At 44.2% G+C, this 13,244-nt stretch overlaps 1 protein-coding gene across 1 annotated transcript in view; it reads right to left on the reverse strand.

Annotated features, from left to right (window-relative positions):
* Positions 1-13,244, reverse strand: part of VSNL1 (visinin like 1) — a 100,772-nt gene that overhangs the window by 53,967 nt on the left and 33,561 nt on the right. Inside the window, exon 2 of the mRNA XM_010989665.3 lies at positions 5,358-5,524. Within this exon, the coding sequence (XP_010987967.1) occupies positions 5,358-5,519 (162 nt within the window). The 5' untranslated portion in view covers positions 5,520-5,524. The remainder of the gene's footprint in view (positions 1-5,357; positions 5,525-13,244) is intronic.

Below are 13,244 nucleotides of genomic sequence, written 5' to 3' on the forward strand. Positions count from 1 at the left end.
AAAACCTATTTACCACCTTGGCTCTCTGAGAGTCAGTGAGGAGGCCATCAACCGTGATGGCAAAAACGCCTTGTTACAGGTTGCAAGTCATTTCCACATCCCTTCTTTCCTTTGGGATTCCACCACTGAGGTGACAGGACAGGGTTTATTATTTCCATCACGCAGATAAGGAAGCAGATTCAGAGAGGCCGAGATCTGGCAAACATAGTGCAGCAAGGACTGAATCTCAAGGCTGTCAGACTGAGAATCCTATAATCTTTTTAAACGAACCCCCTTTTCCACTCAACCTGAACCCACCTGAATGGTCCTGATGAAAACAATCCTGAAAGTCAGATTCCAAACAAATATCAAAACCCACTAAGTGCTTAGCAGGACTCTGCCAGGTTTGCTACTTGATTTCTTTGGCTTTGATGTCATAGGCACTAAATGACATGGGAGTGGTGTCAGCCGTCCAAGAAGAGGACCTGGGATAGGGACGCTTTCTCCCTCCTGCACTTGCTTGCTCTTCCCCAGGGTTGGTTTTCTTTTAAAATTACATTTAAAATTTTCTAAAAGTACAGTTCAGACTGCAAACTCTCAACCTCAGTTTGTGATCTGGACTTAGCAATCGCTCTAATGGTTGGAAACAGGAAGTTATCATGGGGGAAATGTCAGGTTCTTGGTTCTTGGTGACAGAATGCAAAATCTCTCTCCTCAGCCTCTCAGCAGCAGTGCTGTGGTCTGGATGGTGAGACATCTGCAGGGGCGCAGACACCCCGGTGTGTGCCGGATAGGGCAGAGCACCCCTGACAGAAGGCATCCTTGTATCAGATACAGAGGGTGCTGCGTGTGCACACGAGAAATTCAGAGCAGAGAAGGAATGGGTACTGTTCTAATTTGTTAGGGCTGCCATAGCAAGGGCCACAGACTGGGAGGCTTAAAAAATAAACGTGTATTTCCTCACAGGTCTGGAGGGGGGAAGTCCAAGATCAAGGTGTTGGTAAGACTCTTTCTTCTGAAAAGCACTCTTTGGTTTGTAGATGACCATCACTGCCCTGTATCTTCATGTGATCATTCTTCCGTTCACATCTGAATCCTAACTGCCTCTTTTTATAGGACACCTGTCATATTGGACTAGTGCCTGCCCTAACAACCTCATTTTAACTTAATTAAATTACCTCTTTAAAGTCCCTCTCTACAGATACAGTCACATACTGACATACTGGAGATGAAAACATCCACCTATGAATTTTGTGGGGACACAGTTCAGCCTATCACAGGTACCAAGCTTGTGAAATGTAAAACTTATCTATTCAGAGACGTTTTATCTTCTAAAAGGCTAGGAGAAAAATCCTCCTCCTTTCATCACTGCATTAATTAACTCATTATTTTATATCCCATTTTGAAATTAACCTCTCCTTTCCACTCTTGCCCCACCAGCAAGCATTTAGGTCATTCTGCCTTGTGCTGTGGCTAACTGTGTCTTTCCGTTCAGCCTGTGAGATTCTGGAGAGCAGGCAGGACCGGAGAAGGAGACACACAGCCGGCATTTAATATACTTCACTCACCAAACACTGGTGATTGCTCTGTGGCAGGCCCTCTACTCACCACTGGGTCCTACCCTGATTGTAAGGAGGTGACTGCCGTCTATCTGACCAAGAATGAAACCTGTGAACCGGGGCCCCACAGGGTTAACGGAAGCCGGCCCCTTAACAGAAATCCTTTACTTACAGAACAGCAGATAAGGGAACAGCTTGTTAAAAACCCCTCTGCTTGTAACCTGCCTTTACTGATTAAGCTTGTTTTAGCTATTTTTTTCCCCTTCTTTAATTGCATATCCCTCAAGCTTCACGTAGCTAGGTAATACATCACAAGACTTCTTAGCCAACCCTATAGATAACGCCTCTGACGTATGGGTCACCATAGCAACGGGCACTTAAGTTGTTTTCCAGAAACTTGGAGTCAGCTCCTCTCCAGTTCAAGCTGGCTAACGCTGGTTGGGACCAATGACCCTAAAACTGGATCAGCAGTTGTCTGATAAATGACCTTCTGATGTCAGAGGGCCAAAACTGCCACCCTCAGATCATGCTAAATGCCTCCATTTTTGAACGTGCATCTCACGAAGAAGCATGTAACCCAGACGAGTCTGTGCAGAACAGTGATGCCCTCACCTTTTCCCTGCCACCGATCACCTTTCCCCACGCCCAGGATCACCTTGCTTCTTTAGCCCATAAATGTCTCAAGCCCCTTGCCTGCGGGAGGCGGGTCTGAGGCTCGTCCTCCTCACTTGGCTGCCGTGCAAATAAGCTCTTTCTCTGCTACAAACCTTGGCACCTTGGCATTTGGCTTGCTGTGTGTTGGGCAAATGAGCCTGGCTGGGTAACACCCGCATCAAACTAGCAAAAACCATGTCCAGACCCGTGTTATCCAAATCCCACTCCAGCAACTGCACGATGGAGGGGTTGGGGACGGGGCGGATGAGGAGCTGCCACGGAAATCCAGTCGAGGGGCGGGGCTGTGTGCTGCAGGGCGGGTCAGCATCCCCATCTCTCACGTCCGTCCTGCCTCCACTCTTTTTGTGACAACATGGGCAAACTGACTCATTTTTCTGAACCTCGGTTTTAGACGGCATTAAAACATAGACCTAATGGAATTCCTTTAGATTCTGGATACAAAGGCTCCTGGCCTTGCAGGAGGGCCTCGCCCATCCTCCTCCCCTCTTCACACCCTCATCAGCATTGACTCCACAGCAGTGAGGTGATGCTCCTGGAGGCTAAAATGGGTCAGGTCTGTGACAGCCGATGTGTGGACATGCCAGCAGACTACACAGATAGGAGGGCAGAGGCCACCAGTGGCTTTGCTCACTCAGCTGGATTCCAGGAGGTCTCAGTGTCCACACTGAGATAGAAGGAACTAGAAAAGTGCCTATTCACCAAGATAAAGACTGTGTCTTGCTGAATACTTGTACTTTTAAACAGCATTAAAGGACTTTTTTTCTTCTCAGCCCTTCTCTTGGGCCTTATCACATAATTCACGTCTTTCTCTGCCATTCTCCCTTCTAGCCCATCAGACCGGTGTTTCTTTTTTTTTTTTTCCCTGTGTATGTGGCATATTTCTTCTGTGACTCTCCTTTGTATTATGTCCTTGGACAACTCTGGAAGGAGAAGAAGACTTTGCTTGCTTGCTATTTGATACAAGAACAGAGGCTGAGTCTGAATAGGGCTTTAAGAGGCTGCCAAGAATCTAAACTCCACCTACAAAGTCATATATCCGCTTCCTGGAAAAGAATTCACTCTGGGCTGGAGCAGGCGGGGTAGAAGTTGGGAGTGATGTTGGTACCTGAACATGACTTGCACCATAAAATACCGAGGGGTGTTTAATGTTTATGTACCCGCTCCTCCCTCTTGAGGTCGATTTTTTTTTCAGGGCTGAGTACTTCCAGCATGTAAATAAACTACTTCATTTCCTGCATTTCAACTATTCCTTCAAAGGCAACACCACTCTCACTCTAAGCAAATAGTGAGAAACATGGCACACAGAGCTCTCTTAAACACAGAGTGACAGCTTGCGTGACTTTTACTGATACGGAAGTGGCTTTGACAAATCTCATTTGTCTGTACTTTCCTTGGGGCTGAGAGGGAAGACAGTTCTGAGACACAGGCTAACTCCTGGGGGATAAAATGGTAGAAGATGTGACTTTGAAAACTACGGAGAGTAGTACAATAACCTAGGAAAATGCACCCCATCCCACTTTTCTGCAAAAGCAACTTATGTCAATTGAATAATAAATGCACTTCTCAGTGCTTCCATATAGAAGATCTCCATATACTAAAAATGAATTACTCAGATCTTAGAAATGTCACAGTGATCTTATAATATGCACACATGCCACTACACGTGTACCTTTCTACGCACACTGAAAAGAGAGAATTTTGTAGACACCGAGTGTTCAGGTGGTCAGAATTGGACTAATGATAAACAGACGTCCCTGACACCCATTTGTGGTCCACTCTGGGCTAGTGAGCTTTTATTAATGCAATAAGCACCTGCGGACCCACTGCCCAAAGACATGGCTATGTTCCCATCCCATCCCTTGCCTCTTACACACTGGATGTAACCATCATTTCAAATCCTGTGTTCATCACTGTCTTGCTTTCTTTTTTATATGATTTGTATTGCATTTGTTTGTAGTCTTATAAAACATTTTTATCTTATTTGAATTTAGAGTATTCTGAGACTACTTTTTGCACTTAATATTTCAGCGTTGCTGCAGTTCAACTGTTTTGACTGCTGTGTGAATCTATCACCGTTTATTTTCCACGCTCCCTTTGATGGGCATCTGGGTTGTTTCCCAGTTTTGCTATTGTGAACAGTGCAGCTATGAGCCTTATACATGTCCCTTCTTGTATATTTGCAGGGATTAGAATTGCTGGAGCAAAGGCTATGTGAAATGTTCAACTTCAGGAGAGAATGACAATGTTTAACATTTTACACAATCACCCCATACACATGTATGCAAGTGGATGGTTCATCTGGCTCAAACTGACATTAGCTGCACCTAAATGATAACAGCACGATTTTCTATTTGGCATTTTAGTCAGAAAAAGTTAAAAGGAAAATAATGCCTTTCTTTCAAAAGCCTCATGTTATAGACACACAAACAAAATGGAATGTCTTAGATCATGCCAAATCTAGGAACAGTACAACTGATAAACTCAGACAAACTGAAACAATACCACTGCAGTGCAAATTATACCTTCCCTGGAACAGTTCTATCTATGTCCAAGGGAATATTAATACTGAAACAGTACAAAATGCTGAGTTAACAGCCCACATTTTAGACCTTGATAAAATGGTAGAAGACCATCCTGGTATACCTGGATGTGTATCAGAGCTCTGTACTTCCCTCTAAATGCAAAGCTGTGGGCATCTGTATTTTTTTCTGATTTGCAAATAATGGGACCTTTCTTGGTGAAAAAGCACCCCCCACCCCATGAACTTTTTTTTTAACTGAGAGAGGTCCAGATCCCTTTAACAAGCCAAACAATGGAGGCAATTAGCAGTTTGTCAACAGTCATCAGCAAACACTATTATCTGAGACTTTTACTGTTCTTTACCAGATGCTGTCATCCTCTGAACTCTGTTTAGTGTTTTGATTAGACAATTACTCTTGTTGTTCAGAAACTGCTTGACTTATCTCTGGAACAAAACACATTCCTTTGCATTTTTCAGAATGACCGTTTTTCTTTTTGGATGGAAAACCACCAGAGTTGAAACCAATTGGCTATTTCAAGTTATAACTATGTGAAGCTACATTTGATGAAGACAACATTTTCCAGCCTGAAGGAAAAAAAAAAAGAGGTTGAAAAACAACTTACCTTCACGTAGAGTTGCTGAAATTCCTCGAGATTCAGCCTCCCACTTGGACAGTCCTTGAGAAAGCCTTTGTACCACTGCTTGAGTTCATGCTCATTAAATTCTGTGCTCTTCACCAGGTCCTCCATCACTTCAGGGGCCAGTTTGCTATTCTGTTTCCCCATTCTGCCTGAAGAAAAGCAAATTAATGCAATTAGAGCTGTGGTTGTGATCATTTCAAGCTTGATTAGAAGCCAAGCTAGAGTTCCGAGCACTCTCTTGGTTGGAAGTCCCTCCAGTGTGTCTGATCAAAGTCTCCCCAAGTCTGATTCCTTCTATTTGGTATTCTAGAAAAGTGATGAGTGAAAAAGACTCTTCTCCCAGTTCAAAAGGCTGTAGAGGTCATTCTCCCTTTATCAAGTGTCATCTTTTACATGGCATTGACTCCCAAATGGAAAGGCAACCATCCCTTTTTATGCCATTCATGTAAAGTATATGGAAACTGTTTATATCCTCCTTTTATGAACTACAACTTATTAGCGCTTACTGTGCAAGTGCCTAATTCTACATTTAGTTTGCAGGAATATTAAGTGTGATTATTGGCAAGAACAGTAGAAGGGCTTTAGGGTTAAATGATCAAAAAGTGGCTTCGAAAATCTGATCAGCAGTGCGTAGGGAATCTCGGTTGTTCTAGTTCTAAAGTTTCTGCTCTTTTTTTTTTCTTTTTCAAAAGGAAACAGCTCATTTTTATCAGTCACATTAATTCTCTATTTCTCTTCTCATCTTCAGAGACTTCCTATGACATTGCCTTGAGTGTTGACAAACTCTGGGTGGCTTTTTTGAAAGACTGGTTAGTGATATAATTCAGTTGACATAATTCCATTTTTTTATTATCCCTGCTCCTAAGTAAAAATAATAGTGCATAAAATAATGTTTCCTGTATAGATTATGTGTCAGCTTGTGTGGCCAACATCACAGCTGAGTGTAGGTGGACCCAGCATAGGTTTAGTTATCCCTGCTTTTCACTCCTGATTTGGCCATTTACTATATATGTTACTTAGGGTAATATTAATTAACTGCTTTATCTTTAATTTCTTGCTCAATAAAGCTCACATAATAATAAAACTCTTTCAGATTTATTGTGATGACTAGTTAAGAAGTAAGTAGGTAAACAAAGACCAAAAAATACTCCAAAATTAAAATCATTGTGTCAGTGCAGGAAAATCAAGGATGATTTTTAAAAACGTCCCTTGAATGTTATTGTTTTGTAACAAAAAAGAAATGAAAAAGAAAAGAAAAACTAACCACAGAGTGATTTTAAAAAGTCAAGTTAGACTTGAAAATCTGGGGGATCAACAGAATAAGAAGAAACGTCCCAAGATCTTCATAGTCCTGTTAGAGAAGACTGAGTTACGTTTTGCAGAATTTACCCAAGTGGATATAATCCTTCAATGTGCTTGAAACAAATTCTCTACCAGGCTCTTGGCAGGTGTATACTTGAAAAAGCCCGGAGGGGTAATCTTACCACATACCTTGTTGTCATAATACTTTTTTATCTTCTTCTAAAACAGATTCCACACCCACTGTCAGTAACCTGCCCTAACACTGAACAATTCTTTCCCTGTAATGAAACCAAACCACTCAAACTGCTTCCAGGGAAAGCTTCTTCCTTGGAAACACAGAACACAATGAGAAGATGCTGTTAAGAAGGCCATTTGTCTCCAAACTCTTCTGTCTGTGGAAAGGACCCGAAGATCAACAACTGTGCCCCTTCCCATGAAGCTTCTCTACTTATTTTTTGCCTTAATTTCAAGTTCCAAGTCTCTTATTAGCAACTGTCTCTTAATTATAAGTTACTGTGGGATTCCACAGTTGGATGTGGAAATCAAGTGGGTACTCAGGTGTCAGGTTTAATTAATCTGGGCAGGAAAACTGTAATTCATGGTTATCCTGATATTCAAAAGATGTGTTACCAAACCTTTCAGTACTTCTCCTTATTCTTTTCAGTAGAGAATTATAAATTTTCATTATTGAGCTAGAACCTCACTTAACAATAATATCTACTGAACCCTGAGAGTGGCTGTGGGGTGGCACTATGCTGAACACATCACAAACTCGATCTCTAACCCTGTGACAAACTCAGCACAATGATTAGGGCAGCTCTCCTGTGCAGGATCATACAGCTAACAAGTGGCAGAGCTAGACTTTGAATCTGGATCTGCAAGGTGCTGGTGCAAAATTACAGACAGACAGGTGACTGGAAGGCACTTCAGGAGAAGGAACAGGAGGAGCAAAACCTGGAAGGCTTGAGAGGCTAAAAGGGATGACAGAGGGATCACTTTGTCAGGCTGTTGTTTGGAAAAGACTGTTAGATTTACCAAAACCACAAGCTCAGAAGTGAGTTTGTATGAGTGATGGGAAAATGGATTAAGGGTTATTAAAAACCACTTCCTCCAAGTGCCTTTGAAGGTCAACAATCTGTCAGCTTCTCTTTTAAGCAAGGAAGCTTGGATTCTCCTTGGGTCATTGTAATGCCTTAAACCATTCAGGTAACCAGGGAAATGACGGTCTCTTACACACAAGGGGAAACATTGTCAGGACCATGAATCACAGTTTTGGAGACACAAATGCATAAGTTCATGCTTTTTGGCTACAGGTCATGGTCAGCACCATCACTCAGGTATGCCTGGAAATGAATGAATCATGTAGAAAATCAAGTTCTGGCCCGGCTCAGATTGGCGCTGCCACTGCCCTCATCAGGTTTTGCCTGGATTAATAACCTTCACTGGGCTCTCTGACTCTAACCCACTTCCTGCATGGTGCTTAAGTGAATTTCTGAAATTCACCATCTCACCACCTGATCCTCTCCCTAAAACCCTCAACAGCTCTCCACTGTCTACAGGATGTAGCCCCATTTCCCTAGCATGGCACCGCCCTGCCTACTCATGCTCTCATTCTCTGCCAATCTGTCTTTTCACTTCACACGCCAGCAACAATCAACTGCTACAGGTCCCAGGGCTTGCATGCTTCCACACATTCATGCTTTGCACGTGCTGTTTCTGGAATGTCATCCCCTTTGTCTGTTCAGCAGACATCTTCTCCTTCTTCAGTAGTCTCAGCTCACATGCCCTCTGCTCTGTGAAATCGTTGCAGGCTGACGTCCTAGGCATCTATCTCCCTTCCCTTATAAAGGCTTCTATGATCATTATGTGTTCTTCTCTGGAACTGTTAGTTGCTTGAGATGACTGCTTCTATTTTTTTTTTTTTTTTTTTTTGTATCCTGGTACCTCATACTGGATGCGCAACAAATATTGCTTGAGGGAATGAATGAATGAGGGGAACTGAGCCACTATGCAGTTAGGTACTCACTGGTTTTCATCAAGTTATGGGATGTGGTGTGTTTCTTTCCGGGAAAATCACTCTTTAAATAATCCATATATGGAGAGAGTCAGTGCAGTCGTAAGTATGAAGGGCAGACAGCAGACGGGAGGAATGGTTCATGTAACTGTATGGAAAACAGCCTGCCCTCCTAGAGATTGTCTCCTTGTCTGTCTTCATCACTAAATTCTGAACAGCTAGAAGGCTAGGCCCGTGTCTTTGTCTCAGCATCCTCAGGACTTGGCACAGAGGTGGCACTTAGTTATGTTTGATAAGTGAACTGGTGCCCTCCCCACCTCCGTTCCTTCTGTTTGTACCTTCATTATAAGACTGGGATGAAAGAAAGGACACAAATTTAACATGTTTCCTGAAAGATTCCATGACATAATTGAGGAGGGGGGAGATTTATTCCTGCTCTGTTTCTAGTTAAATCTGTAATCTCAGGCAAGATCCTTTCCTTCCCTGTTGCTCAGTCTCCCCAGTTGAAAAGTGAGTGAGCTGGAGCAGATGATCTTTAAGGTCCTTCCAACCCCACCAGTCAGTGATTTGCAACCAAGTTTTGTAAATATGAAAACATGCGTCACAGACTTCAAACTGGTTTGTCTCAAAGCAGCTGGTGCGTGCTGGCTCTGTGGATTCTTTACCCAGAAACTGGTTGGTACTTAAGCATTTGTTACCTAAGAAGGGAGGGGACAGGTATTGGAGTGTATTATTTTTAAGCTAGGGTTCCAGGCTATAAGATAAAAACCAGCCCAGCCTCAAATCACATAACTTCTCACGGTTTGAGAGAGAGACTGAGTGTGCGGCACAAAACGGGACTGGGGGAAGGGTTCTGATGAGCAAGGCGAACGCCACCGGGAACAGGCCTTGGGACAAGGCACCAAACTGCAAACGATCACCACAAGAGACCACATTTTTGCACACTATAGTTTATAAAAGGCTTTTATGCCACAATATTTACTCATATAACAATGCTGTAAGAGATAATTATCATCTCTGTTTAATTGGTGAGGGGTTTGCCGCTCAGAAAGACTGAGTAGTTTACCCGAGCTCAACCAGCTCGTAAAAAGCTTAGGACAGGGTGAACGAGTTCTCTCAAACCCCACTGGTTCCCTAATACAGGCTGCCATCTCCTGTTGCCTGGATTCTGCAACCACCTCCTAACTGGTCTTCCTGCTCTGGGTTTGGCCACACCTCATCCACTTCCTAACCTGCCTTGATAGCAGGATTTCAGAGCAGAAGAGGCAAAACATGCAAGAGTACTTTAAGGAGAGAACTGGGACACTTCCTGCAAGGGGGAAAAGGCCCACCAGAAGGGCTGAGAAACACCCATGAGCATCTTTCCTCCACAGACCCTTTTGGTCTTAAAGCGGATTCAAATAAAATGTGTGTGTGTGTGTGTGTTGCCCTGAGCCTGTCCTTTGCCCATTCTGGTATCTAAGCCCAGTTTCTCAGGACACATCAAGGCTCGATGCACGCAGTGAGGTACACAGAACAGCACGCCCAGCTTCTCCCGGGTAACCTGGCCTTCAGCCTGGCTGAATCTTGGTGGGATTCATGTAAAGACTGGCGGGGGCAAGGGTGGTGCTGAGATGCGTGGTGCCACCACGCACGCAGATGCACAGCAGGATGAGCAAATTGAAGGAGAAACAGTCCTGGAAATAGGGCTCAGAGCAGAGGATGAAAGAGCTTTCGGGGCTCAGGCGGGAGGCCCACGGAACACATGACAGTGCCAGGTGTGGAAGGAGTCTTGAATGGGAGTTGAGCTGTGTCAGGTTACCTGGGCCAGCCTGGAATAAACAGGTCTTCTCTCTGGGCCCTGGGATCCTCATCTGAACATGGAAACAACTGGAAGAGTCTGCTCCTGCTTCGACTTCTGTCTGGATCCTCCTTTTTTTTCCTTTCTACCACTTGCCCAAACCGTACTCCTCTTGCAAGGCTCGGTCCCCAGGCTGTATTCTCTGTGACACGTCTCTACACACTCTCACTACTCCCCTCTCCTCCTTGTCCTTAAAAGCATGAATTTGTACCAATAACGGCTGATGGCCTGGCTAACTGAGGCAGACAAAAACTCTCTGGGCAACTCAGTTCAGTGGACATTTATAGGCATCGTCTATGAGAAAGGCCTGTGCTGGGCACAGTGGGATATAAAGAGAAGACATGGTTCCAGTCTTGAAGGGCTCAGAACTGGATGCAGAAGACATTCACCTCTTGGAATATGGAGCCTGGTGAGATGGAGGCTCACAGCCAAGAGCTTGGGAGCACAAGGAACAGAGAGACAAACTCGCACCCCATCAGGCAACTTCACCTGTGACTGGTCCCAGGTGAAAACTCTTAAGCAGTGTGTCCCAAACTTGCCTAATTTCAAGAATCACCCTTGGTTATTTTGTTTAAAATACAGCTTGAGACCCGTCTCTTAGAAAGATGTCTGTACATTTAACAAGCAACTCAGGTGAATATGATTCTTGGTCAATTTGGGAATCACCAATGGAAAACAGGAATAAGAATCAAAGTAACTGGTCTAAGGGGAAAACACCAAAGCAGCACAGATATAACCCAAGTAGCCTCTGATTCCTCACTCCTTCCCTCTGGCATCCTTGATATGGTTTCAAGATCCTTTACTGGGGAGTCGCATTAAGAATTAAAAAGTTACACAGCTAGGGAAGACCAAAGCTGGCGAAGATTAGACTCTGGGTTCTTCTGTTTTAAGCCCCTTGGCTTTAGGTCAGAGAGTCTGAGGTCCTCCAGGATCACTCAGGGAAACTGTTGGCAGAGTGAGGGTGAGACCCCGGTCTCCAGACCTGGCTGGGCGCCCCACCCTCCCACCCCAGCAGCGTGCAGTCCCCATGCCAAACGCTCACAGCCCATAAGCCAGGAGGCATGTTTATCTGCGTGCCAGGATGTTGAAACAATCCCCATCACCACCCCTCCTGGATCCTATAAACAAATGACATGAGGCTGCTAGTTTCCAGAGACTGTTAAAACCACCCTGAAAACTAAGCCTCAGAGTTTCCCAGCACATTGTGTGGGGTTTTCGTTTCTAATAAAGGCAAATATCGGGCACTCTGGCTCTTCTCATCTTCATCCTCCCGAAGCCGAGTACTCACCAGCCCCCAGTAGCAGTTCCCAGGGGCAGGGAGAGTGCTGATCACCAGCTGGCCTTTTATGCCGCCTCTGGGGACCACAGCAGCTTCAGAAAAGGGGAGACGAGCTTTCTCATGGCAGTCTCGGCTGACTTTACCTCCAGCTGGGAACCTTCTGGGATTACAGAGGAGGTCCTAGCCCACAAGCACGAAACAGGCAGGGGGCACAGACTGCATCCTTGGGGATGCAAGATAAGGCAAAGAGTCCTTATTTGACTTGTCATAAATGAAGGAAAACATTTTGATGGCAGTGGCCGTGGCACTGTTAGGGCAAGCCACAAGGGTTCTGTTCCAGAAAGAATAAAAAATAAGTACACGAAGATGAACACAGAAGTGGGCCCCATCCCATCCCTGATACAATCCCTTCGTTTTCTTTTTTTTTATTATTTATTTTTTTTATTGTTACTTTTTTTTTAATTGAAGTACAGTCAGTTACAGAGTGTCAATTTCTGGTGTACAGCACAATGTCCCAGCCCTGAATATACATATATTCCTTTTCATATTCTTTTTCATTAAAGATTATTATATGATATTGAATATAGTTGCCTGTGCTATATTATACAGAAGAACTTTTTAAAATGTATTTTTGTATATAGTGGCCAATATTTGCAAATTTCAAACTCTGAACTTTATCCCTTCCCACCCCCTTTCCCCCAGTAACCATAAGATTGTTTATTATGTCTGCAAGTCTGTTTCTGTTTCGTAGATGAGTTCATTAGTGTCCTTCTTTTTTTCTTTATTTTAGATTCCACATATGAGTGATATCATATGGTATTTTTCTTTCTCTTTCTGTTTTATTTCACTTAGAATGACAATCTCTAGGTCCATCCATGTTGCTTTTTATGGCTGAGTAGTATTCCACTGTATAAATATACCATTACTTCTTTATCCAGCCATCTGTCAATGGACATTTAGGTTGCTTCCATGTCTTGGCTATTGTAAATAGTGCTGCTGTGAACATTGGGGTGCATGTGTCTTTTAGAATTAGAGTCCCTTCTGCAGTCCCTTCATTTTCTAGAGGTGGCCTGGAGTTAGGGGACTTCTGTCAGGGAACATAGCAAGTTAGTAACAGGGTCTAGCAGGGCCCTGGCTGCCGCACCTCGGCTATCAGACTCAGAGCTGTTGCAACGCCCAGACCTGTGATCCTTGAGCACTGAGATGGGCCAAGGGTCCTGGGACCTGCAGGACTGGGAAGAGCCAATCCAGTCCCTGTGACTAGGGAGTGAAGAGAGGCCTCCCTCCCTAGGCCTTTTCCAGCTGCTTCCAGCCAAGTTCCCACCTGAGCTGTCCTACAGCTCAGGGACCCTGGAGCGCTGACTGGATGGGACAGCCGTGACCCCAGGATGGAAGCTGCCAGTGGACACTAGCCCTTGGGTCTGACTAGGTGGT

The sequence above is a fragment of the Camelus dromedarius genome, chromosome 15, assembly GCF_036321535.1.
Source record: "Camelus dromedarius isolate mCamDro1 chromosome 15, mCamDro1.pat, whole genome shotgun sequence".
In the NCBI taxonomy this organism is placed as follows: domain Eukaryota; kingdom Metazoa; phylum Chordata; class Mammalia; order Artiodactyla; family Camelidae; genus Camelus; species Camelus dromedarius.